Raw genomic sequence first — 12,396 nt, forward strand, 5'->3', positions numbered from 1 at the left:
AATTAGGGTAGTGCAAAGTGAGATGCCTAGTACACAAACTAAACACACTGTTGAAGCCACAAAGCATTGTCAGCCTGTCCATCCCACACTGACTTTAATTCTCATGATGGCTTCTCTTTTCCACAATTCCAGATCTCAAAATGCAAGCGTCTTAGCTGTCAGCCCAATGCATCTTTTACATTCCCCACCTGCTTCCTCAAGGACACCAAGTCCATCCCTTCTCCTCTCCTAGAAACAAAATGAACTGGCCCCGTCGTAAGCATGCTAAGCATACCGAGCCGCCCCACGGCGGAGGAGCGTGACACCGATGGTTGCATCTGGAATTCTAAACCATAAGCATCCATGGAAACCGAGCAAGGAGTATCCAACTTCCTTCTGAGCCCAGGTTCACCTTGAAGAGCACCTCTGTGCCTCGATCATTTTTTGCAGATAATCAATTACCTTCTTCACAACTCAACATGACAGACTCACAGCTAACCTCATCTGCGTCCACGGTGAAAACGGTCTGATGTTGCCTGTGACATTGAAGCATGGCCCACAAAAACCCAGAATTAATTACAAGCTCAAGGCCACAGCTGTTCAAGGACAGACTCTATCTTCCCTAAAGCAGCCAGAGGCATCCTTCAGACCTCTAGATCATGTCATCCATCCACTCTAAAATTTCCAGTGGAAATATTTTCCACTGCAGAGTAAGGACTTCACAGTGGTCTGTAAGTCTCCCACTCCTCCGTCTCCCTCACCCTGCCTCCCTCTTCAGTGTCCTTTTGGACCTCCCTTTCACCCTACTCTATTACATCAGCCTCTTTTCCAAACTCTGTCAGCAGCCCCTCACCAGCCCAGGACCCTGGCTCCTAGCAGTCCCTCAGATATCCTGCAGATGGCAGGAGTGGGTGACCTCTGTCCTTTCCTCTTATCTCTGCTCAAATGTATCATCAGCAGAGGAGCCAGACCTCCAAAGGCACCCCCTAAGCAATCATTCTGCCTCCTCATGCACACACCAGATAACCCGTCATGCTTATTAACCGTTTGTTAAACGCGTTTCCTCCCCATCACAAACTTTGCATAGTGGGGACTTCATTGCGTTTGCGTGAAGAACGGTGTTTGACACAGCACCTGCCAAGGGCGCCGTGGCAGAGGAATCTACTGGAACAGGTAGTCCACATTCACTCAGACCTCGTACTTAGACCTCAGCTGTGCTCAGATTTGTGGGTTCTCATGCAAACCTGTTCTAACCCATGGACGTATCAGCACATCACATTTTACTTTAGTTACACCCTTACTTAGGTTTAAATTATACAAGTCAACTACTTTTCATTTACACGTAAAAATACAGAGTGAAGCTGCAGACAGAGGTCCCTGGGGAAGACTTGGCTAGCAGTCTCAAAGCCCTGAGCTCAGTCCCAGAAACACACACACACACACACACACACACACACACATGCACGCACACACACACACGCACGCACACACACGCACACACACGCACGCACACGCACACACACACGCACGCACACACACTCATGCACGCACACACATACACACGCACACACACACGCACGCATGCACTCACGCACACACAGACGCACGCACACGCACACACGCACGCAGACACACACGCACACACAGACACACGCACACGCACACACGCACGCACGCACACACACATGCACGCATGCACACACACTAAAGTTTCTTCTATATGCTTTTTTAATTTTCAACTAATAGAAAACACTGCTCTTCTACTATGTTATGCTCACAACCTGTAAATGTATCTCTATAAGACGTCTAGAATCATGAGTCCTTTGTTACCCATAGCCACACATCTGGGGAAGACAGGAAGTGGTCAGCGTAAGCTGTTACTCTGCCCTCGTCCTTGCAAAAGCTAAACCTCTGAGCCAATTGTATGTGAGTGGGGAGAAAGTCCGTCAAGGCCCACAGAAGCACCTGTAATTTTGATGTGGAAATTACACGTCTTATAACCTATCTTGAGGAGATAATTTGTGAATTTGAAATACATTAGACAAGCAAACACTAAAAGCATCGCTAAACATAGTGAGGATTTTAAAAAATGTATCAAATATACGACAGAATGGAGTGCAAGAGCGTTAAGGAGAAAGTCAACCGGAGTGTTTTCAGTGTCACACAGGGAAGCATAAGGCAGATCATTTGTAAAATATCAGTTTTAAAAATTAAAAGATGGACCCAACACCAGACAATGAAAATGATCTTTCCATGTAGTAAATGCATGAGTAATTTTTAAACTTCCTTTCTCTGATTTGTAGATGTTGTCCCATATGTATATATATATATGTATATGTATATATTATATCAGTAAAAATAAACAGCTATAATTAAACTTAGCTCATGCATTAAAGCCTAACAAAGATAAATCTCATCCCTTGCCTTCTAGTGTCACAACTGTAGTAATAAAAAGATTATAAAATGTCTGTGAAATTAGAAAGTATCAAGTGAAATGTTTCCCAACGTATCTGAGAAAATGCACAAATATACTTATCATTCCTAAAGTACGAGGGACAAAATTTACTGACATGTTCCATATCTCTGTTATTTTATTCATTAGCATATTGCAATCAATGTTATGGAAACCCTACTTTCCAAAAAAATCCAAAGTAGTTATATAAATATTGGTAGAAATCCATGCTTTAGATTCTTTCAAATAACATTCCTGCCATTTCTTTCAGCACGTGGCATTACAAGGTGAATAATTTATCGTCTGTAAGTTATGCTTTTGATTGCTTCTTATTGCCCGTGTCAGGTGATTCATGCATTCTTAATTATTTGTTTGAAATGTTCAGAACACTGAACAGTGTCCCCAGCTCTAAAGGTCATATCCTTATCCTCCAAACCTGGAAGGATCACCCTGCAGGGCAAACACACCTTTGCACATGTGATAGAGAGCCTTGGTATGAGGGGTCTGTGTGTGAGCCCATGTGCTTTTGAGATGGGGCAGTTGGGGCAGGTGTTTGAAGAGACCTGACTGGGGAGCGGAAGTCTGAGGAAAGAGAAGACAGACTTGGAAACGGTACAGCAGGATTTTAAATGAAGCTGGTAAGGATGTCATGCAAGTGAACACCAGACAAACTGGACTCTCATCTAAGCTTCCGGAAACAACAAAGGTCTCCAGGCACCTTGATTATAGCTCTCTAAGGCTTCTGCCATCGTCTTAAGAAATGGCTGAAGAGTTCATGTTAAGGAATGCTTTCTTAGAAAGTGTGTTATCTCAGGTGTTGAGTCTGTTATACTTTATGCTGTCCTTGAAAGGAAGATGTATTATTTATGCAAATGTGTGCATGTACACACAGCAGCAGCATGAAAGTTACATATGTACATACATCCACAGGCGCTGTTTACATGCACAATAACTTGATAGAAGTGTACATTTTATTGATGCTACAAATCTCTAAGTATGAGATGGCCTTCTGCTCATCCCAAGGAATGTGGTGTCTCTGTGACCTTGCTGATATTTGCAATATACATTATGGGCCACAGAGTGGGAACAGTTTCTAGGGTGGCTCTGGATTTCCCGAGAATACAGATCCCACAAAATCTGTTTTTCCACTTCTAGAGCCTACCTGTGCTGGACAAGGACTGATCTGCTGAGCTGTGTGCCCAGCCCACATGCCAGTGTTCTTCATTAGTAACTGCTGAACTGTGTGAATTCCCTTAATCTGTTATACCCTACCAGAATATAATGACTAAATCCAAAGTCAAAGACTTTAATTATTTTTATCAAAGTGTTTCAAGAATGTTTTAATGAGGATTTTAATTCACATACAGCAATCCTTTTGATGTGTCACACTATTCGTGGTATAGCTCAAGGGCCAGGATTGAAACCCCTTTCAGTTATGACCTAAATAAATAAATGCCTCTAGTCTTGTGGTCCACTCAAAAATGAAAAAAATCCATTTTTAGCTTACACTGGCTATTTTTGAGGGCTCACTTGAAGGTCTTGTGCCTGCTCAGACCGTCACTTTGTCTTGCGTCCCTGCCTTCCAACTTGGACCCAGCCATACAATCCTTATCAAGCACATTCTTCAGGAATGCTTTCCTTCTTTCTTAATAAGTTTTGACAATACAATGTGATTATGTCACTTCCCCCTTGACTTTCCTCTCTCCAAGACCCTCCCTCATAATTCCCTGGCTTTCCATCAAAGTGTTACTGTGTGTGTGTGTATGTGTGTGTGTGTGTGTATGTGTGTGTACTATTATACATATATAATATATACATGTAATCTATATAAGCTAAATATATAAATACAGCCTGCTCAGTGCATGCAATATTACTTGTGTATGCTTCAGGGCTGATACTATCATACACATATAATACATACATGTAATGTATATGACCTGAATATGTAAATACAGCCTGCTCAGTGCATGCAATATTACTTGTGTATGTCTTCAGGGCTGATACTATCAGACACATATAATACATACATGTAATATATATGAGCTGATATGTAAATACAGCCTGCTCAGTGCATGCAATATTACTTGTGTATATCTTCAGGGATGACCATTTGGTGTGAGACAGCCGATTAGTATTCTCCTCCCCAGATTAAACTCTCAGCATTCCGTAGTTCCCTGTGGTTCCTTGTCGGGAGCTGAGACATCGCGATCTTTCTCCTTCCACACTAGCACGTGCCCTGGCGTCACCCCTGCTGGGCACATGTTTAGGCAACTGTGTGAAAGCCACCGTAGCCATGCGGCACTCATCCTACTTCGAAATTCCACAACATCGCATCCCTTCTCTGATTTTTGGATGCAGTTAGTGACATCAGCCCAGTTGCCAAGCATTCCAACACTCGCTGGGAGGAGTCCCATTACATGTTTGTCTTGGCTATACTACCCTGGCATACTGTGAAGTGACGTTAACAGTGCACCAGACAGGTAACTAACTGTTCAATGCCCTCTATCCTGAGATGTAAGCCTGACTAGCTTAATAATAGCATTTAGAGACGGAAAACACACAGCAGTTAAAAAAAAAAACACTCAAAGTTTTTAAAACGTAGTTGAGCTTCCTGATATTAAAATAGGAAATTAGTTCAACTTGGAACCCAACAGAATGCTCGCTACACTTCCGGGGAGGGTGATAAGTGATGGGGGGATGTTCTTCTGTATATGTGTCTCTTAGTAGTTGGTGAATAAACTGTTTGGCCATTGAGGCAGGAAGATAGGTGGGACTATGAGATGAGGAGAATTCTGGGAAAGGTAAGCAGGGAGAGCCCGCCAAAGAAAGTCATCATGTAGACTATAAAGGAGTAACAGACTTGGGCATTCTGCAGTAAGCCAAGACCACATGGAAATACATAATAATAGAAACGGGTTAATAATTAAGACAGAGCTAGCCAATAAGAAGCCCTAGCTATTTATCTGGCCAACAGTTTTATAACTAATATAGTGTTCGTGTGTTTATTTGGGGCTCAAGGTTGGCAGGACCTGGCAGACAAGAAAATCCAGCAACAGATAAGAGAGCATGGTGGGAACCTGTAAGCCTGGAAGAGTGCTGGGTGCTCTGTGACAGGCAGATGTCAGGATGGCACAGACTCAGCTCTCTGTCCTTTTGTGGTCTTCTCCAAGGTGACAGAAGCCTCTGATCTCCCATGTGTCTATGATCCTGGGGACACATTGTCCCACACCCTAAACTTCTCTCATCAAACAGGACCTGCCCACACACTCTGGAAACCCAGAGATCATGAAAGAACTCAGTGTCAATAATTCAGAGAGAAGATCTGAAACATCTTAGGGGATTTTAATATTTTTATCTAATTCTAATTTACAGTGACAGGGAGACCACAGGAGTCCCTAGAAACTCTGGGGCCACTCCACCTGACCCAACTCTGTGGCTGCCCCCTTGGCTGTACAGTTCTTGGCAACACAACTATTAAAGAAATAGCTGCTTCCCCGGGAGAGAAGAAATGGTAGTGGTATGATACAGTGAGTTCACATCCAGCATACGATCATGCATCCGACATGCTAAGCTGCATCCACGTGAGCTACACATATATAAAAAAAATATATGTCAGTGACTCAGAACAGACAGCAGCGTTAGAATCGACCTCTAAAAAGCCAGACATATCTTTGACTTCACACATGTATCATGTTTTATTTGATTTTTTTTAGATAGAATTACCATAGGGAGGAATTTACAGAAAATAGGAAACAGGCTATGTAAGAATGATCAAGTCAATTTTTAAAATGCAATAGAAGGAAAACAGCAAGCTGAAAATACATGTGAAATTCTGTGGCAAGGAGAAAAGGAAATATAGAATCCTTCCAGAATCATCCAGTCTGATTGCCCAGCTCTGGCAGTCGCAGGGACCAAACCAGCTTCCATGCACAGGTACGTGAGCATGCGGCCTCACTGGCCGTACTTACCCTCTTCTTCCAGCCCAGGGAAGCCTTCTTTTCTGTCCTCCACCAGAAGGGTGCCTCCTGCCTTTGCCTCTGGAGAAGCAGACTGCCCAGACATCTTGGGTCTGCTCTCTGCCAACTCTTGGGTTCTGTCTCTTGGGTCTTCCTCAGCTACATGAGCACAGCTAACCTCTGTCGATGGAGGTCCGTTGTCCTCAACTACTTTCGTGACTTCTTGCTCTTCAATCTCGGTTTCCAGAGACTCCTCGACAGGAAAGTGGAATTTTCCTCGGTCGTCATTCTCCCGAAGGTCCTGAGAGGAGGAACTTCTGGAGCTGTCCCCTGTGCTGTTCTCAGAGTGGCCTTCTACGCCCACCTCCGTAGAATCATCTTCACTTTCACTCGAGTAGGCCTGACTCCTCGATGAGACCGACGAAACGGTCTTGATATCTGCAAAAAGGGGGAAAAAAAACGGTAACACCTTTGATATACCTTAATTCATCAGCTGAAACGGAAGAAATCACACAAGTCTTTAACAAACAGATGTTGTTCACTTTCTCAGCGCATTCTGTGTTGTTATTGTGATGAAGAAAAACTGATCTACAAACCGTCAAAGTGCTTTGGTTTGGTTTGGTTTTACTTTTATTTTGTTGCGGTTTGTTGTTTCATGTTGCCTTGTTATTTTGAGACAGTGTTTCACAATGAAGCCTTGACACTCCAGGTGTCCCAGCGACTGCCTCTCAAATGCTGATATTACATGTGTGTGTACCCCCAACCCAGCTTGTTAACTATAAATATTTTTAAAAGATCACACTTAATAGAAAACCAACTTCAGGTTTGGATTTTCTTTGAGAACCTCTAGAAAGGCTATGAGTAACTTTGCTATTAGATATTTCAAATACTGCTTTTTATAAGGACACATACTTACTTCTTCTCCTGTTTAAGTTACCACAGTGGTAAATGTCAATTATCTTTATCTGCTGTAAAATCTACCACCTTAGAATACTCTGGTATCTGGATACTGGCTTTGCACTTACAAAGTAGGTAGTAAATGTTTTTAGGAAATGTGTGTATGTAGATCAAACCTTTTGGAGTCCCTATAAGCAAGATATTAAAAGGAAGCTGTCTGAGGAGAAGGTATATTGAGCACAAGCTCTAGGAGATACTCTTAGGGAGTTAGGAAGTCAGGCCAGGACGGGAGGCAGTCAGTCAATGCCCTGTTTCAGGGATCAAATTAACTCAGCTGGGAGTTGGCCTAGGAGGATATATAGTGAAGTTAATAGGGAGCTGGGTTTTCTCACTTTAAATCAGTGAGATATTGGCTATGGGCCACGCTTAGGGGATATACACTACATGGTTTCTCCAGGCATTTTATGCCCAAGCGTGAAGAGATTCCAGTAATCTAAGGCAATCCCTGGAAGAAGACAGGGTGGAGAAACCAGGAGGCAAACTACAGAGCAAAAATAGAGGCCCCAGACACACTTCCAGAGGGAGCCACAGAGATATACTAGAAACATAGAGTAGTCAAAAATGGCTTGCGCGTGAGCCCCGAAGGCTTGCGCAAACTCCCAAGAATGAACCTACATGTTGAATCTGTGTAAGGCAGAGGCACCGTGTTAAAGTCCCTGATTACATTGTTTCAGAAAAGAGAAACATGAGTTCGCGTTTGCTCTTTAAAACAGTTGCTCTGAACTCAAACTTATTTTGTAGAAAATACTTTATCTTTTGGGGGTATCAGGGACCAAACATTAGCATACAATATGACAGCAAGTGAGAACCTCCAGTGCTTCCTAGTTTTCCGGATTTCTTTCCTCTGTGTCACTTAAGCTGATTTTTTTTAATCACTCTGTGACAGCTACATGTTTGACCATGCCAGCTAACGTAGAGCTAAAGACGCAAACTAAATAAATGAAAATACCAGCCTTTCCTGCATCTTCCTCCTGTCCCTCTGACTCTGCCGGCTCCCTGTGTCACATCTTAGCAGTCTAAGTATAGCCACAATAGGCAAGCCGACGCTTCCAAGGAGACACAAGTGAGGCTTTCAAAGCACCAAGACTTTAAGCAGCAGCCTCTTCCAAAGCGCTGTCCCTGTCACCACCATACCTCGGCAAGCACCCGGTGACTCCTGCCCTCCGAGAGAATCCTCATTTGGGCCATTCACGCTCTCTGTTCTCCCAAAACTCTTAAGGGAAACAACTCCCACGTGTTAGAGGTTCTGTGGATGGCTCTATCCATTACCCCATTAGCTAGAGCACGACATTCACCTTGCACAGAGAGAGACATTTGGACTGTCTGGGCCACCTGAGTATCAGTAGGATGATTCCCACTTGGGGCTCTGTAAATTGCTGACGGTATAATAAATGGCTACCCCCTCTTCCTTTTTTAGTAGCTTCTATTAGGTATATTGTCTTATTTTGAAAGGCCGGCGGCTCATCCTGGCTCAATTTTGAGTCCGTTCAGTAAAGAGAGAAGGGGAAATGGGAGGCGCCTGACCTCCAATGCAAACTGTCTCCATTTTCAAATCTCTCCCTCATCTCCTGGTGCAATTTACTCTGGCTCTCCCTTCTTGCTCCATTTCCATACAGACCAGGGGGTGGGGCAGGGCTTAAAGAAAAAAGCTTCAGGTCCACGCAGTAGGATAGTAGGATTTCCACAATGAACTGTACTTCTCTTAGGAATAAGGCAACATTTACATATATATATATAAAACTTTCAAATAAAGCAACTCCTAGGACATACGTGAAGTTGTCATTAGAATACAGAGGCTATTGGAGGCACATTAATAAAACAACGACCTCTTGACATGTTCCACTTGTTACACAAAGTCCCTGTCCCACTGGAAGAGAGCCTGTTGCTCATCTAGTTGGCCCCAGGGAAAGATCTGTACTCAGTATCCAAAGCCAAGTGCATGCTCCCCACGCCTTCCTGTCGCCAGCAGGGTCATTGCCTCCCCCACTTCATATTCATTCAACCCCCAAGTTTCCTCCCCTTTCCATGACGATGCAGATCACACACACGGACTCACCCACCCATCAACGCTATGTGCCGAAATCCTACGTGCCAGGAAATATTCTACAAAGACAAGAGGAGCCGTTGGCCTTTGCATCCATATAGATGACCGCGTGCTCTTCAGTGACTAGTTATTTGCTTGCTTCTACAGAACAGATAACTGTGCTATTTACTGGGACGATGGCTCATGTTCCTCGCCGTCGCCGTGAGGAGCTATCAGAAAGAGTGGCTAAACTCTTCTAGCCATCAGCACCTGCTCTTCCTTAAGCCAGTGACACGGGCGAGCTTGCCTTGTAATCCTTCCCATACTCTTCAGCATGTAGTGTACTTTAAAATTTACTAGTTCCTCAGAGGCCTGGTTTTTACCTTGTTCTGGTTCTTTGTTGTTGTTGTTTAAGCTAGAACCTAAGATATCTTGGCTTAACTACGATTAAAAATGTCATCAAGCCCATGGGGCCACAACTCTTCCCAACTGTATGACTGACGGCATCTTTCTTATTACTAAGTTTGAAAAGAATCTTCACTTCACTAATCGCTCTCTCATTTTCTTCAGTTTTGGCCAGGGCACATGAGTTCATATTCACATCCCTGCTTATATTCATGAGCTTGTGAACTATTCCTACCTCACACTAGGTACCAGGGTTCGGGTGAACGATTCACGTACAGTATCTAATGACGAGTAACTGATGCTCAGTGGACATTCTACAACAGTGGCGCTCAAACTTCTTGATGCTGCTCCCCTTTAGCCACAGTTCCTCACGTTGTGGTGACCCCCAACCACAAAACTATCTCTTTCCTACTTTGCAAATGTAACTTTTCTACTGCTATGAATCATATCGTAAATGTCTGGTATGCAGGGTATCCCAATATGCTATCCCTGTGGGATTCGAAACCCTCAGGTTGAGCACCACTCTTGTAGAATGAAAAGATGTTCTAAAAATGTAGAAATACAAACTAAACTAATATGTGAGATTATCATTGGTTGTGAGATCAGGTGTATGACCTCCAATATACTGAAACTGCCACTCACTGAAATACGTCAATTCACCAGCGAGTTAAATATATACATCATCTATCTCATAAGGACATACCTACTGACTAACAGCTCTCACAGGAAGAAGGGCCCCAGATACAGCTACCTTTCCCCTGTCTGATTGGACTTGCTAACGCTGTGTAGTGAATTCAGTAGTGAGACCAGAACAAATAAATCAACATCTCACTGTGCTGCCTGAATCCTTATGCATTTGTACAATGACCTAGTCCATCAGTCTTCTTCAGAGGCTCACTGAGTAACATTATAACTATCTATACCATGTGGGTGCAAGACACATAGAGGAGCCTGGTCTGGTGGCTTCTGTTCCCAGCATGGGAGAGGCCGAGACAGCAGGATCCCAAGTCCAAGGCCAGCTTCGGCCACAGCGAGATCGCGCATCAAAGAGACGAAAACCAAAGAGAAAGAACTCATTTGGAAATATTTTAGGTGAACTAAGGGATGGTGGACATAACCACCTTTCTTGAAGCTGTGACTTCCTACTTCAGCAGTCAATGATGGGTTAAGGGACCTGAGGCATTAAGAAATGACTAACGGTGGGCTGGAGAGATGGCTCAGAGGTTAAGAGCGCTGTTTGCTCTTCCAGAGGTAGTGAGTTCAATTCCCAGCAACCACATGATGGCTCACAACCATCTGTAATGCGGCCTGGTGCCCTCTTCTGGCCTGGGCAGAACACTGTATACATAATAAATAAATAATTAAAAAAAAGAAATGACTAACAGAGGCTGGAGAGATGGCTCTATAAGTACTTACTGTGCTTGCAGCGGACTTGGGTGACTTGGGTTGTTTTCCATCACTCACTGACTGGTTCACAACTGTCTATAACTCCAGTTACAAGGCACCCAAATCCTTCTTACGGCCTCCGCAGGCATCAAGCAGGCACACGTGTGCTTGCATGCATGCAGGCAAACACTCAAGTACACATAAAACAAAAAGGAAATAATCGAATAAAGACGAGCCATTAAAAACTATCCCATAAAGTCTGTCTACACATTGTGTCTAATGTCCTCATATGGCTCTCCCCCCTTCCGAGATGTGGACGCATTTCACCCCAGTACTCAGAGTATGCCAAATAGAACGTCAACAGAGAAGGGCCCCCCCAGCCGTGTGCTTCTCTTCAAGTCCATGCAGAGTCAAGACAACAGGACCAAAATACACTGTGTACATATATGAAATCCTCAAAAATAAACAATATACTTAGGTAAATGAATAAAACCCCCAAATGGTGACAGACTATGGACACTCCCATGGAGGACCTCACCTTCCCTGGGGAAATGAGGGGGTATTGGGGGGGGTTGGTGGGAGGGCACGGGAGGAGGGGAGGGAAATGGAGACGGACCTGGAATTGACATGTGAAGCAACCTTGTTTCTAATTTAAATTTAAAAATAAAAAAAAGTTACCATCATGGAGATTTTAAGTCCATGAATAAGAGGCTCTAAAGTTAAACTCAAATGAAAAAAAAAAACCCGCAAATGGTTAAGAATCTTAATGCAAAGTAAACTGAATATTTTGTGACTCTGAGGTTTTTTTCTAAGTCTATGACATCTACTTTATCAGACTGAAAAATACATAAATGAAGTATTATGAGACAGACAAGTGCTGCAAGTCTGATTCTTTGCGTAACGTGAACCACAACGCCGTCTGTCTCCTGGTCTCTATTCTGTTTCTGCTGCCTCTCCCTTCTCTCTCGGGAGGAACTAACTTAGCCTCCACCTCCTTCTCGAGGCGTTGTTACCCACACGGCCCGTGGAAGGTGCGTTCCTGGTCACAGTGTTTTCCCCCGGCAGACTTACAGCATTCATCTCTGACAAGACATTTTCTGCTGGTAAATTAGTGTCCCCACAAATGCAGGAGCAGCAGCCATCATTCCTGTTAAACAGCAGGGAGCTGCCCACGTCAGTCCAGGAGCAGGGCCGCCTCTTAGCCGGCTTCTCCTCCATCACTCAAGGGCCACTCCACA

General features: G+C 43.8%; 1 protein-coding gene across 6 annotated transcripts in view; it reads right to left on the minus strand.

Annotated features, from left to right (window-relative positions):
* The window catches only part of Erich3 (glutamate rich 3), a 103,341-nt gene that overhangs the window by 15,793 nt on the left and 75,152 nt on the right, over positions 1-12,396 (minus strand). For all 6 annotated transcript variants that reach the window (XM_013123118.3, XM_040751558.1, XM_013123120.3 and 3 more), the window contains one exon: positions 6,400-6,825. In XM_013123118.3, the coding sequence (XP_012978572.2) occupies positions 6,400-6,825 (426 nt within the window). The remainder of the gene's footprint in view (positions 1-6,399; positions 6,826-12,396) is intronic.

This window comes from Mesocricetus auratus, unplaced genomic scaffold, assembly GCF_017639785.1.
Source record: "Mesocricetus auratus isolate SY011 unplaced genomic scaffold, BCM_Maur_2.0 Super-Scaffold_100009, whole genome shotgun sequence".
In the NCBI taxonomy this organism is placed as follows: Eukaryota; Metazoa; Chordata; class Mammalia; order Rodentia; family Cricetidae; genus Mesocricetus; species Mesocricetus auratus.